Below are 13,065 nucleotides of genomic sequence, written 5' to 3' on the forward strand. Positions count from 1 at the left end.
TTATTTAAATATTTAAGATATGATTTATAAATTTCAAATAAGAAAACAAATGATATAAGTAGAAAAATATCATTTTTAGACTTATAATTTATAAATAATTAAATATTTAACAAAATAACAAATTTTAAATTTAAAATTATTATGGTAAGTATATTTATAAAATACCTATGTTAATTTTAAATTTATTAATGATTTAATTTGTCATATAAGATAATTTTAATATAATATTTTAAATGAAAAGATAAAGTTATCTTTTTATTTTAAAATATGTTAAATATCAAAATATCTAATCTTATAATTAAATAATATACAAATATTAAAGAAGTTAACAAATTTTTAAATCTTACCATAATAGGAAATATTTAGAATTGGAAATATTCTAAAATGGAAATATTAAAAATTGGAAAAAATTCCATATTGAAAATATTTTAAATTAGAAATATTTAAAATTGGAAAATAAATTTTGGGAAACAATCCCATGTAAAAATTGGATTTTTGGGGAAAAAACCCAAAAAATCGCAATATGGGAAAGGCAGCCCAGGAGGCTGCACGTACAGCCCAGGAAGGCTGCACGCAGCCTCCTACGCGCGTGCATAGGAGTGATGTGCCGAGAGACTTCGGCGTTTGTAGGGTACCTGACTGAGAAAGCTCGGTCAACTGTAGGGTGATGGGTGCGCGCGTGTTCCTGGCTCATCTGAGTGCCTGGTGCACTCGATGCACCCACTCGACCGCCATGGCACCCAAATTTCAAAAATTCATAACTTTTCTAATTTTTCTCGGAATCGAGTTCCGTAAAAAAACAAAATTGCTTAATTTTTCACAAGGAATCCAAATAAAATATTTTCAAAAATAGAAAAAATATTTTTCATGGAAAAAAATTGTACAACATATACATTCATCACATAAGCACATAAACCAACATGAAACCATCTAAATCAACACAAAAACATATAAAACATCGTTTTAATCATATTTCATGAAAGTAAATCATTACCATGGCTCTGGTGCCATTTTTGGAATTATTTTACCAGGATCTAGATTTACTAACAAGTATGTTTCATTAACATCATAATATGAGTTCTAAAACAATGAAATAAACACATAAGAGTTTAAGAAAACCTTACATTGGGTGCAGCGGAATATTATGACTCCTTCCATTCAGATCTCTAGCTCTTGATTCCTTTTTGTAGCAGAGCATAATCAAGATCCGAATCTGGATCTCTTTCTCTCCTTCTTTGATGCTGATTTTCCATAGTCTTACATACTATGATTGAGGTACCACTTGATGTGTGTGGGCACTACTCATCACTCAAAGGAATTTCGAAAAATAGAGAAGAAAGAGAGGGGGAGTGGCGGCTTCAAAGTGTTTGAGTGAAAGAAAATAATACAGTAATGTGTGTGTAAAACCTGAAGCCTTTACCTTCTATTTATAGAATACCACATAGGGTTAAGGTTGAATTACTTGGCATTTAAAAATGAAAAATAAAATGAGAAAAAAGGAAGCAAAGTGGCCGGCCATGGAATAAGGAAACAAGCCTATCACTTTTGCAACTTTCCTATTTTATCATTCCTAGTTTCCCATTCTCCAAAATTGCCAATTTTCTCATTCAACCACATAAATGTCAAATCTAATTATTTAATAACTATAATTAATTAGTAAATAATATATTGTCATTTATTTTATTTATTAATAAAAACTAATCAAAGTTTTTCAATTAATAAATATACCCTTTAAACTCTCTATTTACTGTTTTACCCTTGCTTAGTGAAAATTCATAAAGTAGACATAGTCTAACTTTTAGAATTATAATTGATTAATTAAAATCAATTAACTGAGTCTTACAAGCAGTATGGTCTCAACTAGTATGGGGACCATGGGTCTATATAACCGAGCTTCCAATAAGTCAAACCGAATTTATCAAGTAGATTCCCTAACTTATTAATTCCTTATTGAATCCACTCTTAGAACTTGAAATTGCACTCTCAGTCATATAGAACGCTCTATATGTTCCATGATATAGACACGTCATTAGTTATCCATTGTTATAATCATAATGTGATCAACGACCCTCTAATAGATGATCTACATTGAAAAGGCACTAAGTTACCATTACACCTTCAATGTATTTTATCCTTAAAACACTTAGCTCCGTATAAATGATATTTAAGCAAAGTGAAATGAGATCTCCACCATTTATCTCTGTTTAGCCAAGCTCGAAGGATATCATCGTTTCACTTCTAAATTCCTATAGAAGTTATAGATTCCATATTTATGGTAGCGCTCCCACTCAATTATACTATCATGTTCCCAAAATGTACGTATCACCCTGACCCAAAAGTAGGCTTAACTAACAAATCAAAGAACATGTATAGTACTCTTGAGATCGAACCTAACCATATCAGGATTAAGATCATTTGATCTAGGATCAACAGGTGATATTGAATTGAATAGATATTACGGTAAGTTTTCATATATCTAATCAAAGTTCAATATCGGTCCCTTCCGATGTATACTCCATACATCCGATACTAGTAAACTTTACCAATGTCCTGGAAAGGACATACCACTTTTCCAAGGTGTAAGAATACCTATCGCTGATTATACCATGTCAGTCTAAATCCAGTGTTCTGACACATCAGGGAATAAAACTTTCGAACATATAATTAAGATTATATTCCACTGTGCTGACAACACTATAATCATTAACAAATTCATATGTTCTGGACTTAAATAGAATTAATACATTATATATATATAATCATGAAATAAATCATGTGAACCATGCAACATAAAATATTATTTCTGATCTTTATTAATAAGTAAATCTGATTATATTGAAATAGATTTTATTTAAGGCACAAAACCCAACACCGTACCCCCATGGAACATACACTGTCAATTCGGGATACCACCTCGCCCATGACATTATACACCAACTTGAGCCCTCTCCCTCTATCACAACTCACCAAAAGAAATGGTGGAAGATGACTTGGAACATGAAGATACCCTTGAAAATAAAACACTTCATCTGGTGAGCTTACCATGATGCTCTTCCTACTAGTGTGAACCTCTACTGCCATCATGTAGTAAGATCCTCTACTTGTTGTCGATGCAATAATCACGAGGAAACCTTAGCACATGCTTTGTTTAGTTGTCACTTCGTCCAGAAGTTTCGGAAATTAACTACATTTTATGATAACATTGTTAAATTAAAATCCTTACCTTGTCATGATGTTTTCTATATATGTACTGATATTATGACACCCAAAGAATTTCAGTTCTTTGTTTGTCTTCTTTGGAAAGTTTAACATTGCAGGAATCAAGTCTTACACCATCAACCAAACCAAGATGCCTCAACTCTTATCCAGTGGATGGAAGATTATCTCTACCAGTATCACCAGCACAATGACGGCACAGCTCCACTCAAGTTTCAAGATGGTAGTCAGCCCCCATTTCAGTGGCAACCATCGCCAATCGGTCACCTAGAACTCAATGTTGATGCGGCCCAAAACACACACGAGAACAGAATGGGGTTTGGAATGATAGTTCGCAACCATAAGGCAGAGGTTGTTGCTGCCTTGGCTATCCCCTGGAAAGGAATACACCAACCGTTTATAATGGAAGCGCACGCTCTTCAACTCGCTCTTGATTGGTGTCAAAAGAACTTAATTGGGGTAAACTACATTGAATCTGACTGTCAAACTCTCATTCATGCAATCCATTCAGGTTGCACCATTAACATCCATCTGCAGGAGCTTCTTGACAAAATTATTAGCTTACTCTCTTCTCTTCCTCAAGCTTCGATTGGCCACATCCGACGAGAGGCCAACTCCGTCGCTTATCTGCTAGCAAAGTAAGCTTTAGGCCTAGATCAGTAGGCTATTGATTACCTGATCTATTCATTCAGTCCTTTACTTGAGATTGCTTTTGGCTACATATCTATTTCTCTTTCAAAAAAAAATATCTTATAATTATTATTTTTAGGGATAATTGCGGCAAAAGTCCCTAAAAACTTAGGGTTGATGCAGATTAGTCCCCAACCTCAAAAATTGGCGGTAATAGTCCCCAAGGTGACATTTTCTATAAGTCCATTGATCCCTTTTTAACTGATCTATTAAACCCAAATAAAGTGCCACGTGTCAATTTTTTATTGGGCCAAATAATAATTTTAATTAAAAAATTAAAATAAAATAAAAAACTAAAAAATATATATTAAATTTATAACTTTATTTAATTTTATTTTATTATATATTTTTCTTTTGTTTTTTTTTTCATTTTTTTTCTTGTTCATCTTTTTCATCATCCCAGCCAATCACGAGAGTTCAACAGGAGCACCACCACGATTTGTGGTCTCCATTTTGGCTTGCAGTTACCGGAGCACCACCATTGTCGTTCACATTCGAGAAGGAGAAAAGGAGAAATACGGACAGGCAATGGGCTGGGCTCGAGGGTGGAAGGTCAGGTTTGGGTTTCGATTTTTTCGAACCGAGAATGGCCGACGTCGGGTTTGGGCGTGGCTGTTTGACGAGAAGAAATAAAGACGAGAGAGAGAGAGAGAGAGAGGGTGGGCTCAAGAGATCGGACATGAGGGAAAAGTGGGTTTTGGGTCCTGGGGATTATGAAATTTTGGTCTGGTAAGTGTTGCGGGTTTGGTTTTGGTAGAAAGAATTTCCTAATTTCTATTCATCAAATATAATTTGATTCATCTAGAGATAATTTGGTCTGGTAAGTGTTGCAGGTTTGTTTTTGGTTTGTCTTTTTCGTTGCTTCCCATTATTGAAACCTAAAGATAATACAAACCCATAGAAATATATATATATATATATATATATATAGAGAGAGAGAGAGAGAGAGAGAGAGAGAGAGAGAGAGAGAGAGAGAGAAAATCATGTCCCATCCTCTCTGCTGCATTTTGTTTGATCTTCTTCTTGCTTTTAGAAATCGTATTCGATGCTTTTGCACACTCATCTCATATGGTTTATTTAGGAATATTTTATTTATTATCAAAAAATTATTTTAAAATGGGTTAGTTTTTGGTGGTCGACTGACAACATTGGAGTTGGAGTGGGGGTGGCTAGGGCTGGCTGGGGTTGGCTGGAAATGCTGGCAATCGGGATGTGGTTGGGGTCGTGGTGATGCTCCGATCGAACTTGGTTGAAGAAGATGAATAAGAAAAAAAAAAGAAAAAAAATATAAAATAAAATAAATTTATAATTTTAAAATATATATTTTAGTTTTTTATTTTATTTTAATTTTTTTAATTAAAATTATTATTTAGTCTAATAAAAAATTGACACGTGTTACTTTATTTGAATTTAACGGATCAGTTAAAAAAGAACTAACAGACTTAGAGAAAATGTCACACCATTATACTAATTTGCATTAACCCTATATTTTTGGAGACTTTTGCCTTATTTTTATTACTAAATTATTTTTATTATTATTGTTATTACTTTAGAGATTTTGATAAGGGCTGAAGTGTATCAAGGCAGAAAGTTCAAAGTCAAAGTGAGTCGATGATTTTTTGTTTTGTTTTTTCAAATAGTTATACGGAGAAAAATTATTTGTGGAACACGCTACGAGACATACTCTATGGATGCAACATCTTGCTTTCCATTCTCTGTATCCCTTGTGGGTTTCGAAGATTTCAAGAGATTCGAATGGCTAGGTTTGGATATAGTCTTTCTTTAGCGTTTCGTAACAATCTCTTCCGTCTTTTCTTTCTCGTTTTCTACAAAGTTTGAGGTCAAACAGATTTGATTTGATTTGATTATATCTACTTCTTCGATACTTGGTTTTAAATTTTTGGAGTTTATTTTCTATGGATCTCTTTCATTTACGTTTTCCTTTACCCCAATTTGTACTTATTTTGGTTCATTGTTCTGGATTTTGATGTGGGTGTGTGAGAAATTTTGTTATTTGATTGTAAACCTAGGCTTTTGATGGAGGGGAGATATAGTGGGGATTGAATGTTGAAGGTGTTTATAGGGTTGTTTACTTGAATTATTTTTGGAATTGCGATGATATATCCGCCGCCGACTCCGAGAACAATAAAACCCTCCAAGGAATTGAATTGAAATGGGAGATTCACGCCTTACTTCCCTTTCAATGGAGAATCATCACCCTTCCACCATGTTGTCCATGGATTCCAGTGCCTCCTCCTCTCACGACGAATTGGATTTGGAGATGAATCGCCAAATCATGCCCTCTCACCCTCCAGATATCAATCTACCTCTCTCAGTTGAGGGCAGCCCTCCTCAACAACCCTGGAATATCGACTCTTGCGATATTTTAGATGTTGGGCTCTCTTCACAAGTCTGCGAGACTGAAACTTTGATCAGTATTTCCAAGATTGGCCGGAAATGTGCCAAGCGATTGGATAGCATATGGGGTGCTTGGTTCTTCTTTACTTCTTACTTCAAGCCTGCGCTCAATGAGAAGTCCAAGGCCAAAACTATACGCGACCACAATGGAATTTCTGGGTTCGATAAATCTGATCTTAACCATGACGTGTTTATGGTCCAGCATGACATGGAAAACATGTATATGTGGGTCTTTAAGGAACGACCTGAGAATGCACTAGGTAAGATGCAGCTGAGAAGTTACATGAATGGTCATTCTCGCCAAGGGGAACGCCCCTTTCCATTTAGTGTTGATAAGGGTTTTGTTCGATCTCACAGGATGCAGCGCAAGCATTATAGGGGTCTATCAAATCCTCAGTGTGTGCACGGAATCGAGGTTGTTCCGACCCCCAATCTCACTGGTTTCAGTGAGGAAGAGCAGAAACGGTGGGTGGAGCTTACTGGTAGGGATTGGAATTTCACAATACCTCATGAAGCAAGTGATTTCAGTTCATGGAGAAACCTTCCAAACACTGACTTTGAGCTTGAAAGGCTGCCTTCCCCCATAAAAAACACCTCAAATTCACATCCAATGAAACTGCTTAACGGGTCTGGGCTGAATTTGTCAACACATCCATCCAACCACAATAGTTCTGATGTGGTAGATCTTTCACCTGTCAGCAGCAAAAGAAGGAAGGGCTTTTTTCCAAATGGAAACAGTGACGAGTGCTGTTTGGCGATTAACCCTCCATCTAATGGTATCCCAGATGCAGAAATTCACCCAAATGGACCAAACTGGTTGAATGACTTTAGTGGGGTGATGAAGGATGTGTATGGGCCTGTTACTGGGGCGAAAACAATTTATGAGGATGATGAAAGCTATTTGATTATTATTAGCTTGCCTTGTGTTGATCTTCAAAGGGTAAAAGTTTCATGGAGAAATACGCTCACACATGGTATCATCAAGGTGTCCTGTGCTAGTACATCTCGCACGCCATATATTAAGAGACATGATAGGGTTTTTAGGCTTACAGATCCGTCATCTGAGCACTGCCCACCAGGAGAGTTTGTTAGAGAAATACCACTTTCAACCCGAATCCTTGAGGATGCTAACATAGAAGCTTACTACGACGGGCCAGGATCTGTACTCGAGATTGTGGTGCCAAAACTTCGATCAGAGCCTGAAGAGCACGAGATTCGTGTTTGCTTTCGTCCTCACCTTGGAGGCAAAAATGACCTAATGTTTACTTGACAAAAGAAGCGAAGAGACTTGTAAGGATCGAAGCTGTTATGCAGAGGCTTAATTGTTTGCTGAACTCTGTATTATACAATGTATTTTTATAAAATAGAATGGTTTTCTTTTCTTCTTTTTTTTTTTTTTTTTTTTTCATTTCACATTTATTTAGAGTTTTGGCTATGGATGTTCTTGATATTTAGAACATGCGCTTGGCTCTAGTCATTGTTGTAGAGGTCTTTGGTAGTGGCGCATTGCCTTGCATATCTTTTGGGTAGTGAATTATGATGAGTATGTTCAGTATTGTGGAAAACTTAGACATGTGAACAAGTAATTAATTACAAATTGAAATATTTCTGGCACTTGGTAGAGTGCATAATACACAGTTTATTCATTTACAACTATGATTTCATCATCTCATTTCATTTGTGTATGGCAGAGCTGACTATGACATGGAATGGGACATTGCTCTTTAAATCAAATGATGGCTTACTATTTTGGCCATCTATGTTCTCTTTTTTACTTTATTAACTCGTCGTCTTGTTTTGATATTCAATTGCTGTTTCCATTGAAATGTTAGAGAATTTCTGATATTGTTGATAGTATATGTGTAGATATTGTTGATGGATTGGATAATATATTAGTGCTATACTCATAATACACGAAGTATAATATAATTTTTTTAAAAAAATTTATAATTTATTAAGAAAGAATAAATTATAAATTTTAGAGGTTTAAGCCCAGTGGACCATTTCCAGCCATCAGCTTTGTTTGTCTCTGTCAAAGCAGCCTTTCTTTCTCTATCTCTCGTCAGTACAGAGAACCAACATAAGAAGCCGAATGAAGCCCCTTCCTTTTTAGCTGCTTGCTACTTGATACTTGCTACTTGCTAGGATTATACTTGTATTGTATTTCCACATTGAATTGGAATTTGTGATTTCCTCTAACTGCCTTTCTAATCTTCACATGCTTTTAAGAAACGGTCGTCCCCTCTACGTTTCCTCTAGAAATTGATACGCATTTAAACTCAAGCCTCCTGCTTCACAGCCTTCCACTCGCTCTAGGTTTCAGAGTACATCATCATTTGGGTAAGCTGAAGTTAAGTATCGGGATTGAATTTTACACAGCCATCATTTCAGTAAGCTGAATCTCTTTCTCTCTGTATATGTTATTTTATATTTTCCATTGTTAGACTTTGCCCTGGAGAATATTGGCAACACTTGCTACTATAACAACGTTTTGCAGGTATGTTTATTTTGATTTTACATTGGAATGAGTTGGTTTTCTTTAGTTTGCTCTTATCTTTGTTGAATTCTTATGTTACAATCGTTAAAGTTTTATTCTTATTATGTGAATTTTGTGTGGTTACAAATTCCATCATTTGATAGTTTCTCTTTTTCTTGGTGACTTGTTTTATTATTATTATTTTTTTGTTTGAGAATATTATCTGCTTCACAATTTATTATTACTGTCTCTCAAACAACTCAAGTATATACAGCTCTAATTTTGTGATCTACTTCATGGAACTATCCAGGCTGGATTTAGATGGAGAAAATTTTGTCTCACTATCAGTATCAGCCAACAACCTTTAGAAGCTCAGGTTTGTATTCAGCTGATCTGCCTTTGGATGAACTTCTTGTACTCTGTTCAGCTAGCTGATAAGTTGGTTTGTGATAGATTAAACTCAAATGATAGCCAGGTTAAGCAATAGAAATAAGATGGAAAAGGGTGAATAGTTGCTGGTATTGATTTAGCCAAGACTTCGAGAGCTTGATTCTCTCCCACAGGATTACAATTACTAAAATTCGCCACACTCGCAAAAATAGATTCCACTCACTATTTATTCTCACAATAAGCCTCACTTCAAGAGCTTCACCTTAGCTACACAAATACCCAACCCCAATAACCAATTACTAACAAACTTACTGCTGCCCATTTTTCCCAGCTGAATCAGCTGCTGGCATTTTTTTTTGTTTTCCTTCAGTAATACTGCCCGCCCAAAGACGCACCTTGTCCACAAGGTGAAAATGAGGAAACTTCTCTTGAATGGTGCTGAAGTCTTCCCATGTTGCCTCAAATGCTGGCAAGTTAAGCCACTAAATTAGAGCTTGAGGCTGAATTTTTCGAGTGCCTGGACGAACATCCAACACTCACTCGGGTTCTAAGGTCCATTCGAGCTTAGCTGTCAACCTAGGAGGCAGAATGGAAGCTTGCTGATGGGTGCCCAACGTAGCAGACAACATCGACACATGGCACAACAAATGGATTCGTGAGTCCGGTGGTAATTGGAGGCGGTAGGCAGCTGTTCCCACGCGGTCAAGAACAGGGAAGGGGCCAAAAGAGAGAGGGGCAAGCTGTAATATCCGCTTTCTTGAAGGATAATTAATTTTTTTTTTTTTTTGATTTTTTTTTTTTTTTTTTTTTTATGTTTAGTTTATTTGGTTTGCTAATGAAAGATAATTTATCATTTTGAATATTTATTAGTTTAGTAGAGTTTGAGATTTTTTTTAGTGACAGTAAATTTTTTTTATTTATTTTTTATTTTATTTTGAGGGTGTGTATAATGCTAGATAAATAATTAAATTATTAGAGATAATTTAATATTTAATTATTTGTAAATATTATTATAAATATATTATTAATAATAAAATAATATGAGTAAATATATTATAGCATATTGTTTAGTTTTTTTTTTATTATTATTATAATTATTATCTAAATTAGTATTGAATATACGTATTTGTTATGTATGTATATATATTTTTTAAAATTTTAAGTTGTTGATCTAGGGTTATATCAGGGTCAGGATTATATATAAGATGTTTATATGATTGTTGAGGGTTTAGAAACAGTGGTGAGATACTGTGAGAGAGAGAGAGAGAGAGAGAGAGAGAGAGAGAGAGAGAGAGAGAGAGAGAGAGAGAGAGAGAGAGAGAGAGAGAGAGAGAGAGAGAGAGAGAGAGAGAGAGAGAGAGAGAGAGAGAGAGAGAGAGAGAGAGAGAGAGAGAGAGAGAGAGAGAGAGAGAGAGAGAGAGAGAGAGAGAGAGAGAGAGAGAGAGAGAGAGAGAGAGAGAGAGAGAGAGAGAGAGAGAGAGAGAGAGAGAGAGAGAGAGAGAGAGAGAGAGAGAGAGAGAGAGAGAGAGAGAGAGAGAGAGAGAGAGAGAGAGAGAGAGAGAGAGAGAGAGAGAGAGAGAGAGAGAGAGAGAGAGAGAGAGAGAGAGAGAGAGAGAGAGAGAGAGAGAGAGAGAGAGAGAGAGAGAGAGAGAGAGAGAGAGAGAGAGAGAGAGAGAGAGAGAGAGAGAGAGAGAGAGAGAGAGAGAGAGAGAGAGAGAGAGAGAGAGAGAGAGAGAGAGAGAGAGAGAGAGAGAGAGAGAGAGAGAGAGAGAGAGAGAGAGAGAGAGAGAGAGAGAGAGAGAGAGAGAGAGAGAGAGAGAGAGAGAGAGAGAGAGAGAGAGAGAGAGAGAGAGAGAGAGAGAGAGAGAGAGAGAGAGAGAGAGAGAGAGAGAGAGAGAGAGAGAGAGAGAGAGAGAGAGAGAGAGAGAGAGAGAGAGAGAGAGAGAGAGAGAGAGAGAGAGAGAGAGAGAGAGAGAGAGAGAGAGAGAGAGAGAGAGAAATATCTGAAAACATATGTTCAACCTTATCAAACCGAGTATCTCAAAACATGCATGACTAAATTGATCATAACAGAGAGGATTCACTGAAACCCCAACTTCATTATTAACTCAAAAAGTTTCTTGAACGACCCCAATCTGACATTACGTACACACATACATAATATGTATATGTATATATAGATAAGTAGTTTTGATCATCGAAGCGAAAGGTTCTTCCATATATCTTTGATTTCTTCTTTCACCATGTCCTTGAACTTCCGTACACGCTCACGATCCTGTTTGTCATAGTCATAGACACATCTAAACTTACTCTTCACATTACTTATCATGCAACTTGTCACACCCAATTCAGTGAAAAAGGGTTTGTAGTTAGAGTCATATATATTGGAGAAGAGAGAGAGAGAGAGAGAGAGAGAGAGAGAGAGAGAGAGAGAGAGAGAGAGAGAGAGAGAGAGAGAGAGAGAGAGAGAGAGAGAGAGAGAGAGAGAGAGAGAGAGAGAGAGAGAGAGAGAGAGAGAGAGAGAGAGAGAGAGAGAGAGAGAGAGAGAGAGAGAGAGAGAGAGAGAGAGAGAGAGAGAGAGAGAGAGAGAGAGAGATTTTAGGTTTGTTGAGTTTGAGATAAATTGAATTGCTCTAGATTATTTCTTTGAGTTTTATTTCATCTAAGAGGAGTTTTAGATGCGATTAGAAGGTCTGTAATCACACTTTTCGACAGACACCATTGTTTACGTTTGAAAATACCGTTCTTGAAATGGATCCAGATTTAAACGAGTTTAAATTATTTCAGAGATCAAAGGAGGTTGTGTTTATGATTATGGGACCCCAAAGATCAGATTCAGCTTGAAGAATCAGAGCTTTAAGGTCTTAAACGAAATTTGTCGTTTTTTACAACATTAACAACAGTACACCGGAGTTGGAGAAGGCGACTCCGATCAGATGCATTGGGGTTGTTATCATGGGTAGTTCTTGATCGTTTTGAGGTCCTAAGCACTGTGGAAAGTTTTCCCATTCGAAAAGACGCGTCAAGAGCAATCAGGGACAAAGTTACACTTTGTCGGCGACGAAACCGACGTGAACGCTGGCGACCGTGTTATGGGAAGTTCTGAGGTGTTTTTCTCACATATTTTTGTAGATTTCGATCCTTATTTTATTCTAAGGTGCTTGATGAAGTTTCATAATTTTTTAAATTTATTTAAAATTATTGTGAATTATTTAATTTATTTCACAAATTAATTATAAAAAATATCTAGGTTTCTCAGCAAATTTTAAATTAATTTTATGTGATTTAGTATTGATTTTAAATGGTTATTGACTGATTTTATTGAGTTTCAGTTTGTTTCGGTAATTTTCATGAATTTATCAAGTTATTCCTACAAATAATTATAGAAAATAGCTAGAATACCCAGAAATTATAAATTAATTTTATCTGATTTTATATTGGTTATAAACTGTTCTAAAATTATTATATTGGATTTTCGATCGTTTTTGTATTTTTTATGAAATTATTGTGTTAATGCATAGATTAATTATGAAAAATAATTAGGTGATGTTAAAATAGCAAAACTTATTTTTTTTAATACTACTTATTGTGTATGCTATGATATAGAATAGGGTTTATAATTTATTGATTAATGTAGATATTTATTTTAATTATTTGTGATTGATTGACTAATTAATTAGTTTTTAATTAGAATAAATATTAAAAAATTATGTTCACTGATTGAGAACTGTCAATATGGTGTTACAATATAGTTCTAATCTATGGAATTAATTTAAGACTAGGTTGAGATATTTTGTTATTTATTTATTTATTTAATTAATTGGTACTTTATATAAACTTTGAAATGTAAATTAGTACATAAATATGGATAATAA

The 13,065-nt window shown here is 35.3% G+C and overlaps 1 protein-coding gene across 1 annotated transcript; it reads left to right on the forward strand.

The window, feature by feature from the left end:
• The first annotated feature begins 5,415 nt into the window (after positions 1 to 5,415).
• On the forward strand, positions 5,416 to 7,955 carry LOC115697262 (uncharacterized). The gene has a single exon (XM_030624196.2). It carries the CDS (start codon positions 6,080 to 6,082, stop codon positions 7,592 to 7,594), a length of 1,515 nt encoding a protein of 504 aa, XP_030480056.1. The 5' UTR covers positions 5,416 to 6,079; the 3' UTR covers positions 7,595 to 7,955.
• Positions 7,956 to 13,065: the final 5,110 nt, after the last annotated feature.

The sequence above is a fragment of the Cannabis sativa genome, chromosome 7, assembly GCF_029168945.1.
Source record: "Cannabis sativa cultivar Pink pepper isolate KNU-18-1 chromosome 7, ASM2916894v1, whole genome shotgun sequence".
In the NCBI taxonomy this organism is placed as follows: domain Eukaryota; kingdom Viridiplantae; phylum Streptophyta; class Magnoliopsida; order Rosales; family Cannabaceae; genus Cannabis; species Cannabis sativa.